The sequence below is a fragment of the Rhincodon typus genome, chromosome 10 (genome assembly GCF_021869965.1).
Source record: "Rhincodon typus isolate 14 chromosome 10, sRhiTyp1.1, whole genome shotgun sequence".
In the NCBI taxonomy this organism is placed as follows: Eukaryota; Metazoa; Chordata; class Chondrichthyes; order Orectolobiformes; family Rhincodontidae; genus Rhincodon; species Rhincodon typus.
In genome coordinates this window covers 43,186,331-43,204,538 of record NC_063341.1, presented here as the reverse complement: position 1 = coordinate 43,204,538, position 18,208 = coordinate 43,186,331, and the positions used below count along the sequence as shown (strand labels likewise).

The following is an 18,208-nucleotide window of genomic DNA, read 5'->3' as shown; positions in this document are numbered from 1 at the left end:
TTGTCACTTGTTAGTGACGTAACTCCAGCTTTTAGTAAAAACCATTGTTTAAGATCTTTCGTTAAAATATTTATTTGTTACGCCAGAAAGATGTAATTATTTTGTTAACAAAGGGTTTTTTCGATTTAAAAATAATCTGAGACAAGCCACATTTGAATATCAAAATGTTGGTTTGTTTAAAACATAATGCCGTATGGTTCGAATTTCTAATGTGGAAAATATTTCCATCTCTGTTTTCAAGATGTAGCTTTTTCGGTAAAAATATTGGTCACGAATAAGCTTGGACCTTGGACAAAAGAAAACTACAGAAAGTTGCAGTTATAACAAAATTAGTATGTGAGGAAAAACGCACACGATGTGTCAATTATGTTAACAAATTACTGAAGAGCCATCAAGATAAACATATTTTTATTCCATACACAATTCCTTTGTATGACACGCTCTATTATTCAGATCTATTATTAAACACCAATTATTACACGATGCGATTTGTAGAAAGGGCTAAATGCGGAATTGTACCTTTTATGTTAACTATCTCGATAATAAAATAAATTAATTCACGAAACGCAACGCCATTCACAGCATTAAAATAAATACATTTTTAACAATTACAAGGAAGTATTTATTGGAACAAAAAAACAGTTAAACAGTTTATAAATTATATAGTCTATTTTGATACATTTCAACACCACGAAAGCAATGCAATATTTACATCGAGTAAATGAAAAGCTTATAATTTAATTTTCATTAAAACAATCAAAACCTGTTAAATAATGTTTATCAGCTACATTTGTCTGTTTTCACTTAAGAAGACAGGCAGGAAGCAATGTTTCCATACCCGTCCACTGAAAATAAAAGATAAACAAATTCAAATAAACAAAATAATAAGTATCGCATTATATGGAAACAGCGTCGTTATATGAATATTAACACATCTCTGTTCCCTACAACGGGCAAATTTTCAACAGCTGCATAAAGACACAGGACATGGTCTCAAGCGACTAATGGAATCATTGGAAATTACCCTTCTTGTTAGCTTCATTGCTTAATATAATAAAAAGTCAAATATGGCACATTGCGTCGTTAAACAATGTCCTTAATAGACGGTATCTTGTGTATCAATGGAACACTAAACAATAACACTTGCTAGATTTAATTTTAACACTAATTTGCAACATACAAAGCGAATTTAGCACGATGTCATGAAAAATATAAACGTTTTTAAAAAGCATTCAATGCCAGTCCCCACTGCGCCACTCTTTCCAACACATACATACACACATTAAACACATACTAGAAAATAAAAGACTATTTATATGGAAATACAAACAGTGGAAACTAATAAACAAATCTACATATGTTAGCTGACAAATACAATAAATACAGAAGACTGCACTCGCTTATTACGTTACTATAAATTTTGTTCCATCCATTGCACTGTCTCCGTCCTTTTGTACATCTGAGCCAGCTCGTAGGGAGTTTGTCCCTTTTTATTTTTATGTGTTAAGTTTGATTTTTTAGCCAAAAATATAATCACATCGGTGTGACCTTCCTGTGCAGCAAGATGAATGGGCAAATTGCCCTCAGAATTTTCAATATTTACGTTTGCCCCAAAGTCCACCAAAGTTATCAAAGTATCCAAAAATCCTTCCCTAGCTGCATCATGAGCTGGTGTGAATCCACCGCGATCCTGCTGATTTGGTTTAGCTCCAGCTTTCAATAGTGACTTGGCTATTATAGTATGACCCATTTGCATCACCTGGAAACATAGAAACGTGGACGGAAAGTGTGTGAAAGAAATAAAAGGTGAAATTCAAGATTGCACTAACATACACACCTAAAAAACAAATTTTAACATTGTAAGGTTAAAGGTTGCACGGCCAGACTGACAGTTTATACATTTTAAGTGCCATTTTAAAATCTGAAAAAAGGCATGTTCAACTCGGTTAACTATGCAAAGTGCAAACATGTAATCACATTTTCTCATGGCATTTCTTTAGTAGCGAATACAGAATGAACCCAGCTGCTGCATCTTCAACATTTCCAACTAACATTTAATTGAACGAATTCGTGATGGCGTTTCTCCATGTCGGTCCTTCAGCAATGAATACCGATTGAACTACGTTGTTTTTACATTTTATTTGAACACTTTTCAAAACAAAGTATTTATTTCAACCACCAGATATCGATACGAAATAAAACGAGGTTTTATTGTTTTGGTATTTTCTATCTATCTATAGAAGCAATAAACGTTTTATTCTTTTGAATCACAATGTCTCGTTACGGCATTGTATTTTTCACTGTACAGTTAAAACGCGATTCGAGGTAAACCACATGGAGTTTCGAGAGGCAAGACAGTGATGCATAAACACATCATGAACCTCTATTTTCATAACATTTAAATATAAGAAAGGGCAAAAATTATCACATTTTCTGAAACAATAATATTTACATTATGCAAAAGGAAAACCATTATTTTGGATCATAAATTGGAGCTGGTACCATATTTTGTAAGAAGTGTTAGGTAGTTTGAATGGAGGATTTTAAAAGTCGTTAAACAGCAGTTAAAATATGAACATTACAGAGTGTATTATTTATTTACTGTGATTTTGAATGTGGGCTTATATTGGCTTTTCGAAAATCAAGCATCAAGCATCAAATTAATGGTAGTCGCTTGAAAAAATAAAGTAGTAATTTTGCTGTCATTCCTATTCAATATTAAAATGCCATTTGAAATGAAGTACTGAACGAACAGTATATCTTTCAAAATAAAAACATAGTCACAATCATGTACTTCTAGAGCTTCATTTTTTTCGGTCACCGAATCACAATGTATTCATCTTATTATGATTGAATTAATGAAGCATTAAGCATTAAGCACCGGTTTGAAACTCAGGGCCTCAACAGGTTTTCGTCAATATGTACTTTTCATCGGACTGACCCTGTTTAAACCTCGGATGAAAATGATATCGGGTTTTTTTTGTACGTTTGTTAAGTTCTTCATGAACGTATTTAAGCAAAATAACCAATTTATTCTAAACAGTATTTTGTATCATTGTAGTAAACTATTTACTTACTCTGCTTTCAAATCATTTTTAGCATCCCGGGTTACCTAATAGTTGCCACTTAATCCTGAATGAATAAAACTAATCTAAAATTTGCTTCTATTGGAACGCTATTCATGTAATTTGTTTTATTCGTTCTTAGGGTCTGGGGAAAGGCATATAAAGCCATAATGATACATTATGTGCAATTCGTCCTACATTAAACTAGCATAGGACAATAATTATTTGCCACATCTAAAAAAAATTAATGGTAAGTTTTGTAAAAATATAATGCACCCATTGGCACTAAAATACATTTGTTCATAGTAAAATTAATTGCTAATCATCAGCTTTATTGGTTACGTAACAAGGTAACATGTACAAAAAAGCTTTCAATCAGTGTCGTTCCTACAGTGTTGTATTTTTGTCACTGCTTCAGTTGTTTGAAAACCGGTGAATGTAACAATCTGAAACACTGCATACTTCTGAATGATGTATACTACAAAATTAAAACGTTCTGTCGAAGACAGTCCACGTTGCAATCTTTCTGCACTTCTGTAAGCATCATACAACTGAAAACGTTATTTTATTTCTGCGAATGTTACCTGAAGTAGGGAAACCACATTGTCCCAAAAGATGCTTGCAGAGAATTGTAGAGTTAAGTAACATTGTTATCAAAGCAATATGCATTTGTTTTAACGAAGGTGTTTTGAAATTCAATGGCTTATGGCTTTTTAAGCAATGCGTCAGTTACTATACCTACTGATGCCTGATCTATACTGACACATACTGACAAAAAGGAGGTGGACTTCCTTTAGAAAAAAAATACATGTAGGACAGATTTTACTTTAGCTATGGAAATGCAATATATAGAATAGAAAAAACACTGACCTGAAGTGCAGTTCTGCCAAACTTATTGATTGCACCCACTTTCACCCCGTTTTCTAGCAAAATGTTGACTTCTTTCGAGTTTCCTTTGGCTGCAGCGCTTGTTAATTTGTCACCGTCTGATCCATCAGCTGTTTCCATTATTAATACTTCAAAAATGTCGAAATCCGATAAGCACAGACGGCCAACAGGTATGGTGAGATGAAGAATCTAGTCCCGCTCTGTAGTATAGTATTTACTAAACTAGAGTAATTGCTGTGTGATCCTAGTAATGACGTTGCTTGGTCCGCCCCTTTCTCTCATCAATATAATACACGTGATACAAGTCCAATGATAGCTTGGCTATCTCAAAGTTAACAGTTTCAAGTGATTTTGCCATGGTACCCCAAAGCATAAAAATTAAATTACGATTAACATCTCATCAGCCACTGCGTGGATATTTAATATTTCACCTTCACGACTGTAAAAAAAACTCAAGACAGTTTCGGAAAATGTAACAGTTGAATCAGTTACTGTATACCGATAGAGATGCAATATTCGAATGTTTTGCACTTTTCCCGCCCATTTTGCAACTGTTACTTCACTGTAAATGAAAGGCTGCTCTCAGCAGTAAACTCCGGCTGGTTCGTAGGTTTCTTTTTTTTGGTTCCACTTACTCTTTCAGTCAAATTGAATTGCAGAAATATTCCAAAAAAGCCGCTCGATTCGAAGAAAGTGAGTCCGTCAGCTTTGACATCTCCTGTCCGGGACTTGGAAGGCAGCTGCCGATCATTGCGATCCTGTGCTCCTATAAAACTGGAAAGTAACTTGCTGTTACAGTTAACGCGCAAATGTTCACATTTAAAGTCGTCCTTTTGACCCAGCTACACGGTTCCTGCAGTTTATTCTGGGAGCAGAGAACTTTCCCGTTTTCGTAATGAAAATACTGGCGGTTCCGCAATTGCTGATCGCTGAGAGCAGTTTTGAAAAAAAATTATTGACATCATCAAATTTTAAAAATGAGCGCTTCTTGTCTTCTGGCAGTGCCGCCCACACTGTGCGTCGTAACGGAAATGGAAGGCACGGTCTGGAGCTGGAAGTGCAGCACTGTGCGCGGATTCGAGCTCAGAGCTTACTGCACTCGCTGAGCCCGGGCTCTGCTCTCACATTCACCTCTGCAAAGCCATTTCCTTCAGATTTCGAGCTGACGGGTTTCCACTAACGGACAGTGGGCATATTTTTAAATTGTACAACCCAAGTTAAACGAGCCAATGCCCACCTCCACCCTACTTCTGAACCCGTTGCATTGCATTTTGTGTGCGAAGGTCAGAGCAGAGGTTTCTAGTTGGGGCCTTTGGTGTGTCAGAACTGGAGGGTTTCCAGGCGCTGTGCCCTCATGGCGGGGAGATACTCAGCTTCGTCAACTTTAAGAAGCTGCTCGGCTTTCGGCCACCTGTCTAACGCACACCGTTCTACAACCCCAGCTCATGTGAATTCAACCGCATCAATCGAAAATGACCAAGTTGGCTAAACCGCCCGATGTATGTCAGTCCCCTCAGCATCGCTCACTGCAGGCAGCTGTCACTGCAGGAGCAAAATCAACCATGCCTGACATAGCTCAACTCAGAACGTATTCAAGATGGTATCCTGCAAATCACTGCGTGTGTACAGCAGTCGCAGGACACATACCCCTTCTAAATTAGGCTCAAAACTCCGCTGTGAAGCGACACGAATGTAAACTTGGAAAACATATTTCAAAAGTATGAATGTGATATTTGAACCAGACGTGAAACATGTTACCCGTGCACGGGGTCAGACCAGAACCAGGTCAACAAGAGTGCAAGTGCAGCAACTTTCTGTCGAAATCCTGACCAATTAAACATAAGACGAGCACGAATGCTTCTCACATGTCAACGATCCTTCAATCATAGACCTCGAAAACTTCTTGAAAACCCAGACAATACCTTTCAAACTGTGATTTTTAAAACATTTTTTTCTGAACTTTAATACCATTTTTTCTCAAATGCCCTGAGGATGCTAACCTTTCCTAGGGCATGTTTTATGGAGACACCAATGATGTTCCAGTCCTGTAAAAATAACTTTTTAATGTGGACGTTTTTAAAAATGTTGGACATGGACTGCTTTGGAATCTGACGGGTTGCGAATGATTGTGAACATTCAATCTACGAAATCTCCACTTCTGACCTTATGCTGACGGAAGATCATTGATGGAGCAACGCAAAATCATTGGAGCTGGGGCGCTATCCTGAAGAACTGGGTTCAAGCATCAACACCATTGCCCTCCCGCACACACATACACACACACACAACCGCAGGTGTGTAATAACATATCTGAACAGGTCAACTGGAAATATCTATCCGGATGAACTAGGGCTTGTGTGGTGTAGTGGTAGTGTCCCTACCTCTGGTCTATGTAGCCTGGGTTCAAATCCCACCTGGTCATGAAATGTGTTATAACATTTCTGAACAGGCTGATTAAAATATCCACCCTGAGGAAACTCAGGGCTGTTATGAGACAGTGTTGGTGTCCCTGAATCTGAGCCAGGAGGCCTAGTTCAATTCCCATCTGCTCTCAGGGTGTGTGAGAACAGGTTGAATTGAAAAATATCTGTCCTGAGGAACTCCTGTGGTAATGTCTTTGTTCAAGTTATGATTCCAATGACTTGAAGCTTTCCTCCAATTTCCATTGACTTCAATTTTGTTAATACTTTCTGATTATATTCAGTTAAATGTTGCCTTGATGTCAAGGGCAATCACTCTCACCTAGAAAGAGGTCTAAAGCTGTGTGCCTCTGGCAGGTTGTTTCTGAGTAAATGTGGCTTAATAGTACTATCAGTGACCATTCCATCACTTTTATGATGATTAAGAATAGACTGCAGTTGGGACTGCAATTAACCAGTTTGGATTTGTCCTTTATGTAGACAGGAAATATCTGGGGCAGTTTTCCACATTGTCGGGTAGCTACCAATGTTTTAACCTATACTGGAAAAGTTAGTTAGTATCTTAAATATTACAGCTGGAACAGTGTCAAGATGTTGACAGAGGCCACAGCATTTGGCCTGGAATGGCAGATTATTCAACTCGAAAAAATATCACTATCAAATTCAATCATGGCTCGTTTGATATCTGCACATATGTACTTTAGATCAATGCTTATTGGACGGATGTCAGGAATAGAAACACTGATTATTTTCTTTCTCTCTGTGGACTAATTGTAGCATCCCACACTGCTATCTTGGTTGCGAGTCACCAATCAGTACAGTCTGGGGATTAAATCTGGACCCTATGTTTATGTATTATATGTAGTAGTTAATTCCATATTGGACAACTGAACAGGAAAGCTCACCATATTGCTTTCAATGAGTTTAAATTTTTGAACACAGCTTATTGCTTCTTTAGTTCACTCATGCAGCTCACCCCCAAGAGTTTATTGAGCTTTTACTCAGGATTCAAATAGGTAAAAATGTCCTGTTTTCCACAACTGCTGCTTTTTTATTTATTTCTATAATATCACTATTTGTTATTGCAATAATGTAAGGAGTTCCTATTAGCATCTGTGTTTCTGCTGAGAAATCAAATAGACCAACAAAAATGTATGACTATTAGAGTTACACATCTGATATGAGGGAGCTGGTACATGCTGCTACCAATTTTATCATTGGTAGTCCAAATAGTAGCCTAATCCTGATGCTTTGTAACTCACAATTTACAATACTGAGTCCAAACTGCAAATTCGCATGTAAAAAGGTAATATGAAAACATAGAATTATCAAGCAATGTTATGTGCTGCCTTACTGTACCCCATGACTTTGACTAGGCCCAGTGCTGTACAGAAACATTCAATTACTCTCATGAGATTGTTGTAAAAACAGACTGAATCTTACAGAACATTTTCAAACCTTGGTGTGCACTTATAGAATATCATTCCCTTTTTCACAAATTCGTGTTAATAAGTTTGAAGCAGAGATCTGAAATAAAATAATTGTAAGTTAAGTTGATTTGATATAAATGAAATGGAAGATTAATCATTGATGTAATATTAGAAAAATTATAAAATTTACTCGCAGATTTCCCAAGAAGTAACATTTGCAGCTGGATTTTCAAAAATAATGATAAACTACACTTGGTTGCTTTTTAAAGATCGAACAATTCCCATGATTTGGAAAGAGTTTTGGATGTTATTTATAACTCATTTTTCTTTACAATAAAAACAAAAGAAAGTCAGAAAATGCCATTCTGAGGAAGAGACCACATCGAATCTAAAAGTTAACCCTGTTTCTCTCATCATATATGCTAACAGACATGCTGAGTTTTAATAGCATTTTTATCCATCTTTACATTTGGGGATGATATGAATACTTTCCAGAAATGTTTGTGAGCAGCTTAGAAAATTGTTTATAGTTCTTTGTCTGGAAAAGAAAGCCACAAACCTGTTTTTATCATAGTGATGATAGCTGTCTGCTAAACTGGAAATGTGAATTTTTAATAAAAAGTAAATAAAACTGTCAATGTAACAATAAGTAGGACCAAGGCAACAACTAGGAGCAAGATAAGGCAGCAGACTTCCCAGAATTACATCAAATATTTCTCATTTCTTAAAAAAAGTTACAGAAAATATAGTTTGACAATTTATTACTGAAGATTTCACATGATTTGACACAAAACTTTTCAATAAAAGTATTTCTCTGCACAATTTGTTTTCTATGAATCGGTCGCATTAAGCACCAAATCACAGACATTTTATTGGCACAGGAGGAGGTTATTTGGCTCATCATGTCTGCACCGGCTCTCCAAATGAGCAATTTGTGCAAAAAGGATGATCTATTTATTTGGGATAGTAGGAACTGCAGATGCTGGATAATCCGAGACAACAAGGTGCAGAGCTGGATGAACACAGCAGGCCATGCAGCATCATAGGAGCAGAAAGGCTGATGTTTCAGGCCTAGACCCTTTTGTATGTGCAAATTTATTTTACAATCTCCTTTTAACTGTTGAAAAATGAGTAAGAATTTGTAGAGAAGATTAGTCATAAAATTTGTAAAAGTATATAGAAGTACATTTCAAATATAACAGTATATGAAGTACCATACAGTTCAGTTTTATCAAATACAGCCTGTAGCATGCTGAAATGCCTCAGTAGTCAAATTAATGAATTATATTTACAAGATATGTTTATATTTCATGGATGAACTTTGACATTAACCACTACATCTCTTCCTAAGTCATATTCCAGAAGAAGGCAGGCAATGGCCTTTCCCCACTGTGGCCAACTCTATAGCATAATTCATATCACTCCCATTCCTCTTTAGAAGTTTCCAAATCTCTCATGGTTTCAGACTCGTTGTATCCATTCACTGTTCTTGTTACTGGCCTGGCCTTTACTTTGTCAATTTCAATAATGTGATTGGGAATTGCTTGGAATATATTGACCTTCCAATTGGGCAAGAGGTTTCTTCCCAGCTACTAGAAGCATGATGTAATATATATATATTATACACATATATATAAATATATATATATATATATATATATATATATATAAAAATAAGATTGGACTCATATATGCCAGGTTTCAACCCAGATTATGTGATCATAATTGGTCAATGATGTTGGAGAGGCTGGGGAATGAAATACCCAAGTTTGAACTTGAAAACTCCAATACTGAGCAATTTGGACACCAGGCCCTTTAAGCAGCTGACATACATTCCACCTAATGTTTAAAATTTTGATAATAACTATTTTTGGCCTTTAATGGAACCGATTGCTGCAGTCTTCAAAAATATTTATGGTGCTTTGCGCTGACTATGGGAATAGTGCTTTCAACTCCTTCCTTTGGTGCACATCTAAAATGTGATTAAAGAGATACAGGAACATTATCTAAAAAAATAAAGAAGTGACCCTATCCTTACACCAGGTATTCCAGTGGCATCAGGAGAGGACATCATTTTGTGTTACAATGATGGGATGGACCAACAATTTCCATATTTTCCTGAGCTTCTCTTCTTCATTTTGTAGATGTGATGTGGAGGTGCCGGTGTTGGACTGGGGTGGATAAGGTCAGAAATCACACAACACCAGGTTATAGTCCAACAGGTTTATTTGAAAACAAAAGCTTTTGGAGCCTCAGTCCTTCTTCAGGTGTTAGTGAGAGAGGTAGTATCAGACACAGAATTTATAAATAAAAGATTAAAGATTCACATCATTGATGAGGGTGCACTAAACAAACCTAAAATGCTGTTGAAATCTTTAATCAGTTAGAAGGTTTTAATTGATTAACATGTATATGTAAATCCCCGAATTCCTTTCAAATCACGGCCCTGAGACAACTAAACGTTTTATCAGTGTAGAGAAGAGGTGACATTTTAGATTAGACAATGCATGTTCGATGTGAGACCTTGTTTAGAATCGGTTTGTGTTTTAGTTTGGAGACAGACTAGTTTTATTTCTAAAGTAGGAATTTATAAAACACCATATTGACTGACTATTAATTGTGTGCTTTTTGAACAAAATAAAATGTATCTGCAAATTCTGTAGACTCCTTCAATTTGCTTTATTCATTCACAGAGATAGATGTCACTAGTAAGGTCAACATTTATTCTTCATCACTAACTGTCGTCAAGAATTAGCAGGACATTAATCTTATTTAATAAAATACAGCTGAATTCTGAATTCTATGGTTACAGAATATTCACTTATTGAAAAAAAAATTGTTGTGTATAATAATATCACTGTTGAAAAAGACATGTTTTAAAACATGTTATAAGAATATGAATTCATAGAGAAAACCAACATTTGTACTGCCTGAGAGGAAAGTGCTGATTGGTTGGCAACTGGACTCTGATTGGTAGAGGTGTTGCCATGGAGAATGCACCTGTTAATGCTGACAGCCATTCGCTGGTTGATTTCTCAGGGCAATACCCTGACAAATCAGAGTCAACATGCCTAGTTTAATATTTTACAAAGCCCGGTTATTAACTGTCAATCAGCTTAAATGGATATATTCTTCATGGCAATGCCTCTACCAATCAGAGTCCACTTACCAACCAATAAGTACTGTTCCCTCAGCAGTACAAATGTTGGCTTTCCCCTTGAATTGGTATTCTTGCAAAATGTCCTGATGAAAGGAAGACAAAAAGCTTTCATAAAATGTGTCTTTTTTCAACAGTACTCAAGCTCTGTACATGACTATTTAAAAACTATAGTTCACAGATGTATTGAATGTTAGTAAAATATTGTAGTACTATTGCTCATATTTAATATTGGCTATATATAATAACATTAGGACTGCATAAAGCCAATATTTAGATATTAAAACTTTTTGTAGATGTGATCAATGATTCTACATTCAGTCAGTCAAAGCACTATAAAGTCAATATAGAGCAGGATAATGGCCAAAATCACACAAGCTAGCCACCCTGTTATGGAGTGAAGTCAACAATTAGCTGTCAGAGCCAACAGGACTTAAGGCTAAGTTTCAGCACCGCTATAAACTATTCAAGTTGAATCAGTTTTAATTTATAGTTGGATCAGAGATCAGTTGTGAGTTGTGGCCTGGTTTTGAATTGTACAATGCATATCCGGTTGAAACAAATGATAGGGTGAATGACAGTGTCTTTTCTCTAGGCTGGGGGAGTTCAAGACTCGGGGGCATATTTTTAAGGTGAGAGGAGAAAGATTTAAAAAAAGACATGTTGGCAATTTTTTTACACAGAGAGTGGTTCATGTGTGGAATGAACTTCCAGAGGAAGTGGTGGATGTGGGTACAATTACAACATTTAAAAGACATTTAGATAAGCACATGAATAAAAAATGTTGGAGGGATATGGGCCAAGTTCAGGCAGGTGGGACTAGTTTAGTTTGGGACTATTCTCGGCATGGACATGTTGGACCAAAGGATTTGTTTCCATGCTGTATGACTCTATGATTATTCCTGATTCTGTGCATTTTAGATCTTCTGGTATAAAGATAGCAAGATGTGATTTAAAACTGGATTAAGGTTAATCTAAAAAGGATCATTTCAAATTACTGTTGATGTTTTGTTTAAGATTTATAAGGTATATTTGGCAGAATTTACTGGAATTTTGGACTTTAGACTAATTAGCTACTTTGTGTCAAAACAACAATTCATATTCTTGCTTCCAACAGCAATTTACCATTCTATAATCCATTTCAGTTCATCAGACACCGAGCAGGAATCACGAGAAGAGCTATGAGAGGATACTGAAGCAAAGGTCAAAGGGGTTGATTTTGAGAATGTTTTGAAAATGGAGAGACATGAAGGAAGGCCAAAGCACTTGAAACAGATTTGCAGAGGATGGGCCTATGATCATTGAATGTTCTATCATCAATGGCAAAACAGAAGAAGGAAGGGGGCACATATTTTGTCAAGTGTTAAAAGAACAAAGTATGTGGGCTAGGATGTGCAACTGAAGGGAAATGATATTGTAAAGAGGGAATAAAAGCAAGGAGCTGAATTTAGATTGCAGTTAGATAGGATAAAGTTTTTTTTACAATTAACAAATCAGCACATGAACCTACATGAACCTACTACCTGCTTTTATAACTATTTCATTTTGGGACTTATTTAAGCCCTTTATCTTATTTAAAATTCTAATAAAATTATTCCCCATATCTCCTATTTTCAACATTATTTACCATTGACCAGAACTGAACTGGACTGGTTATATAAGCACTACGGCTATAAAAGCAGGTTAGAGGCTAGAAATCTTGCACTGAGTGACTCCCCAAAGCTTGTCCACCAACTACGAGGCACAGATCAGACAACAACATGAGGACACAGTACGACCTAACACACTGACCACACTGCCCTACATCAAGAACATATTGGAACTGACAACAAGACTCCTAAGACCACTAGGAATCATGGTGGCTCACAAACCCACAGACACTCTACGACAAACATTTACAAGGATTAACGACCCCATTCCCACAACATGCAGAACCAATGTAGTTTACAAAATACCATGCAATGACTGCCACAAGCATTACATCAGACAGACAGGAAGGAAACTAGCCATCAGAACACATGAACATCAGTTAGCAGCAAAACGGCACAATGAACTCTCCTTAAAATCTGTACATTCAGACAATGAAGGCCATCAATTTAACTGCGACAAAGTAACCATAGTAGCCCAAGCCAAACATAGACACACATGGGAATTCCTAAAGGCATGGTTCTCCACCCATACTTCAAGCAACAAACATATAGAATTGGACCCCATATACAAACCCTTACAGATCAAAACCGGAAATGACAGTACTCATCATAATGGACCGGACAGTATAAATTCCAAGCGGAGTAGAATAACATCACTTCATCGGAGGATGTACTGATGATGTCAACTAGCATAGCGATGAAACGTCTGAACAAAAACAAGCCAGCTCAGCGAGCAAGTCAACAACCACAGATCAGGAGTGTGATGGAATATTCCCCACTTGCTTGGATGTGTGCAGATCCAACAACACTCAAGAAGCCTGATACCATTCAGGACAAAGCAGCCCACTTAATTGGCACCACATCCACAATCATTTGGATCCTCTACCACCAACACCAAAAATATCAATGTGTACTTCCTACAAGATGCACTGCAGAAACACACCAAGGCTCCTTATCCTTAAAAAGCACCTTCTAAACCCATGACCACTGCCCCTAGAAGGACAAGGACACTTTACACAGGAACAGGCACCCAGTTAGTTGATTGGACCAGACTGCATCTCAGGGCTGCCCACTTGCTTTATTAGTGTTTGCCCACTTAGTACCTATCTGCTTGCTCTTGGCATCTATGTTGTTCCTTGCCTTGCTGTGCCAATTTGTGCAGTCACACAACCAGGCAGCTTGTCTTGCTGATTGGTAGTCCAAGGCCCACACCTTGCCATATGGCATTATGCACTATCAATCTCACATCTGCACCATGCACCAGCAGCTTATGCAGCAAATATACTGCACATGCAGCAAGCAAGCAGCGATATCTCAAAGTCCTAGCTGAATTGTCCTAACTGAAGTCCATGGAGGCATCTATCAGAATCCTAACACAGTAACGATAAAAACCTCTGAAACAGCCCAAGGGGATCATCAGGTGTCCAGTCTGGGTGTTCTCAGTCATGGAGTCTGTGCCTCTGCATTGTGGGGAGTGTGTCACAGTCAGTCCTGTAGCTCCTTAGTAGACAGTCCAGGGATAAGTCTAATGTAGTCAGGGAGATGTACAGCCACGAGTCATAGGTTTGGAAACTTCTCATCCAGGGCTGTCCAATTAGGCCACTCAAGGGGTGGGTTGTCATCAACCTGTCAGGTCCATCCACAGTAGTTAAGAGAAAAGAGGTGAGGGAAGGAAAAAAGGGGGTCGCAAATCAGCTCTGACCTTGACAAGGTATGGCATGGTCAAAACATATTGTCAAGTGGCTTTAACACAATGCACATTAATAGAAACAATTTTTAATGTAATTTAACCTGTAATAGTTTTCCAGTTTAATTGCATATGATAATTCAGACCGTTGGATATTTTCTTTATACATTCACCATTCATGAAAAGTTGCACTCTTTCTAGACTGAGATAGCTGTCCTTGTTATTCATGGGAGAGTTGTTCAAGTGGGATGACATTGAGGTTGTTGTGTAAGGAGCAACATTTTGACTATTCTGTGCTGGTTCTGTCTTGTACCATTGTTCATTAACTGGGACTTTGCTGGTCCCAGTTTCTGGTATTGGGATTGACTGGGTGCTTTGCTGTTTCCAGTTTCCCCAACCTAAGATGCACTGATCAAGTTGCTGCTTCCAGTTACCAGTTTCCTCACCAGTTGGTGAGGAGTGCTCGTGGTTTCTTGGAGCTGGGGTGCAATGGGAAATTTCTTGGTTTTCTAAATCAAGGGTGGCCTTTCTGTCATTCTTGGCAGTTTGATATTTGTTCTGATGTTGGTACTGACTTGTCCCATTCTTCATTATCTGACAAGCAACGGGTGCTGATATCCATCTGGAACAGGAATGTCTTTTGTCATTCACCTCAGCATTAACATCTGCATTTGCATCATATCCTTCTGTTGTTTTCCCTCATGATGACTTGTCTGTTTTTGGTTTGTTTGTGTATTGGCTCTTATTCTAATGCTGCCTTCTGCTTGGATAAAAGTTTAGAACTGAGCACTGGGCTTTGGCAGCTTGCTACAGTAGCCTTTTGCTACTTCTTGCTCCACTTTCCCAAGTTTTCTTTACCAAGGTTCTTGGTTGTGGAAGGATTGTTGGTCTCCTTTCAGGTACCCATGCTCACTGCTCTTTCCCCTGTACTGCCTTGAATCTTGTTGCTTGCTCATAGTTGATGTTGAGCCTTGGACAAGCCTTGTACTTATAGAATCTATAACACAAGCTGTTACTCTCCCTGCAGTCCTTTCATTGGTGGGCCTCTTGCTAGCATTTTTTGCATAAGACTTTGCTTTTGGCCAATGTCACATGTACTGCAAACTCTTGGCTGCCTTGTATGCATCAAGATGCCCCAATATCCTCTGATGGCAAAGGTTGAGAGAGGGTAGAGAATGGTTCTCTTGGCATCCATTTTCAATATCACCTGTTCCTTCAGCTTACAAGTCCAGATGAATACATTGAGCAAAATCTTTTAAGGGATCTGAGTATTGTGGGCTACGGCGGGATATATGGCAAAATCAGATGAGCAATCCTGAGTGGCAGTCTTGATGTTGGGTGCATCTTGCTCCATCTTCTATGCTTTTTAAAAGTTGTGTGGTGAGTTTCTTCTAAAGCAGTGGCGAGTGGCCAAACAAGGGGAATTATAGTTTGTTTAACACCTTGCTGACGACACAACTCACCTCCTTAATATTCAACTTCATGTCTGAACAAACTGGACGTTGAGAAAATTTGATATAGAAACCCCAGCATGTACCTGGTGGATTCAGCTTGCCGCTTGCTCTGAATGACCTCCATCTCGTGTTCGATCTAACTGCAGTTCTGGGCCCAATCCACTGGCATCAGCTGCATGCATCCCTCATCCACGGACACTGGCATCTGGTATATGTCAACCCCTCACAACCATCATGGCACATTTCCAATACACTGGGAGGGCACTCTGGAAACATAGACTTGCACCACAGGGCGCATTGGCCACTGGCATTGAAAGGCTGCAGAAGGGACATATTGCCTACAGACATCGAGCTTAAAGATTTGACTCGGCTGCATCTCAGGGCTGCTAGTTTGCTTTCTTAGCACCTGCTTTCCTTAGTGATTACCTGAATGTTCACAGCTTCCCTGCCTAGCCATGCTTTACCTTGCTGTGCCAATTAGCATAGTCACACAATCAGGCATCTTGCCTTGCTGCTCAACAGCCCTCAATCAAGAGGTATACATTTTGCTTTGCGGCTGTGTGCTATGTCAATTGCACACCTGGACCATCTGCAGCAGCTTATATGATAGACACACTGCATGTGCAACAATCAAGCATCCAGGTTTCAAAGTCTTAGGGGACTATCACTAAAGTCCATGGAAGCTCCTGTCAGTGAGGGCGTTCCAGAATCTTCATTGTATTGTCACCAATGTTATGATCCCCAGACAGACTAATAACTTTTTTGAATTTAGCAAACTTTATGGATAACTGGGCAGATGACGTGACAAGATCTCACATTTTTAAGACATTTAGCACAACAACCAAACTAAAAAAAATGTTGGCCAAAAGCCATTTTTGTTGCCAATTTACACATTAAACTACAACATAAAAGTTCCCTTATAATTTTAACACAACTGCAATAAAAAAACATTTTCAGGTTTACCTTAATCTGTCCCATAAAGATATTTGATTTTCCTGGAACCAATCCCAAATTCATTTTCAGCTCCGACTGGTTTATCCAGTTCCTTTCTTTTCCCAGTCTGGAAACCTTAAACCTCAGACTTGTCTTTTGCTATCAGGGTTTTTCCTGACAGTTCACCCTCTAGTGCAATTTAGGCAAACCTTTCAACTTCATTTACAAATCCTTTCAACCCAAGCACAAGCTACCACCAACATTCCAGTGGAGTGAGCTGTGGAGAGTTCAGTCTTCATCTCTTCCATGTTTCCCAGAATCTGGCACATCGCTTCTGTCTGTGAGTTTTGGGGACATATTAGAACTTTTTTTTGAGAGAATGGAGTAGAAGGACTGACTGGATTGTTATGCAGAGTGCTCGCATGGCCTTGATTGGCCAAATGGCATCCGTTGGTAATATAACAATTCTCCGACTTTGTAAGGAGGCTGTTGATACTTATCATGTAACTTACATTGCATCCCCTTAGAACCACATGACTTTTAATTGAATTACACTCTATTCCAATTGGAGCACCATATTAACCATGCTCCACTAGGATTGAATCATTTGTTATAGTGCTTGTATAGACCCACAAGGTTTACAATGCAACCCTTGCCCTCTCCATGGCAATGTGTATCACATGCACCTTGTTTCCACGTAGGAATGCTGAAAAGGGACAGTTTAAGGCATAGCTGTTTACCAATTAACATTCCCAACACCTTGCTCGGACTTTGGAGACTGCAGTTTAACCACTGTAAACACAGGTGCTGCTGCCATTGTATCAGTATGAACAATTTACACCTTTCCAAAAAAAAATCTGGGCCTTCCTTTATTTTTTTAATGGCCCTATTTTGATGGACTTTGAAACAGGCTGACACTCTTAAAATTATCCCAAATGAAAGACAAAACCCCAAAACATGACAAACTTATAAAATGATAAAGTCTCAGCCTGAACAGATGCCAGTCATAGGAGAAGTCAAAATTGAAATGTATCCAAAAATAAAAATTAAATAAAAGACCCAACTTGGAACTTACATTTGATCTTAGCCAAAAGGCTGAAAAGCTGTTTGTTTTTTGACCAAAAAATACAGCATTCATAAAATATAAAAGCCAATTACATAACAATTCAAATTTGGCATCATGCAATGGAGTACAGTTTATTTTAATACCATATTTGGTACTTGTGCCTCACTAAACTTAGAGTTGCAAGTTATGTTTTACGACAAACATTCCATGTCAAACGTACAGTCCTTTTGCCACTCAAACAGCCATTGCACATCTACCCAAAGAGTCCTGTCATATAATGACATGCAGCATAAATAACAAGAAAGGAGGAGTTGATATTTGGAATGTGATAATCAGCAAAATATTGTAGTGGTGCTAGTTTTATGTGCCACTGTAAAAAAAGAAATTTAACATTTAGTCGAATACTTTATACATACATACCCTTTATGCATTAAAGTTTCTTGGTCTCATACTTCCTAA

General features: G+C 37.9%; 1 protein-coding gene across 1 annotated transcript; it reads right to left on the bottom strand.

Moving 5' to 3' along the window:
• Positions 1 to 394: 394 nt before the first annotated feature.
• cdkn2c (cyclin-dependent kinase inhibitor 2C (p18, inhibits CDK4)) lies at positions 395 to 4,870 on the bottom strand. Its single transcript, XM_020514599.2, has 2 exons — positions 3,936 to 4,870; positions 395 to 1,759 (listed from the first exon to the last, which is right to left on the bottom strand). The coding sequence occupies exons 1-2, from the start codon at positions 4,071 to 4,073 to the stop codon at positions 1,412 to 1,414; spliced, it is 486 nt and encodes a 161-aa protein (XP_020370188.1). The 5' UTR covers positions 4,074 to 4,870; the 3' UTR covers positions 395 to 1,411.
• Positions 4,871 to 18,208: the final 13,338 nt, after the last annotated feature.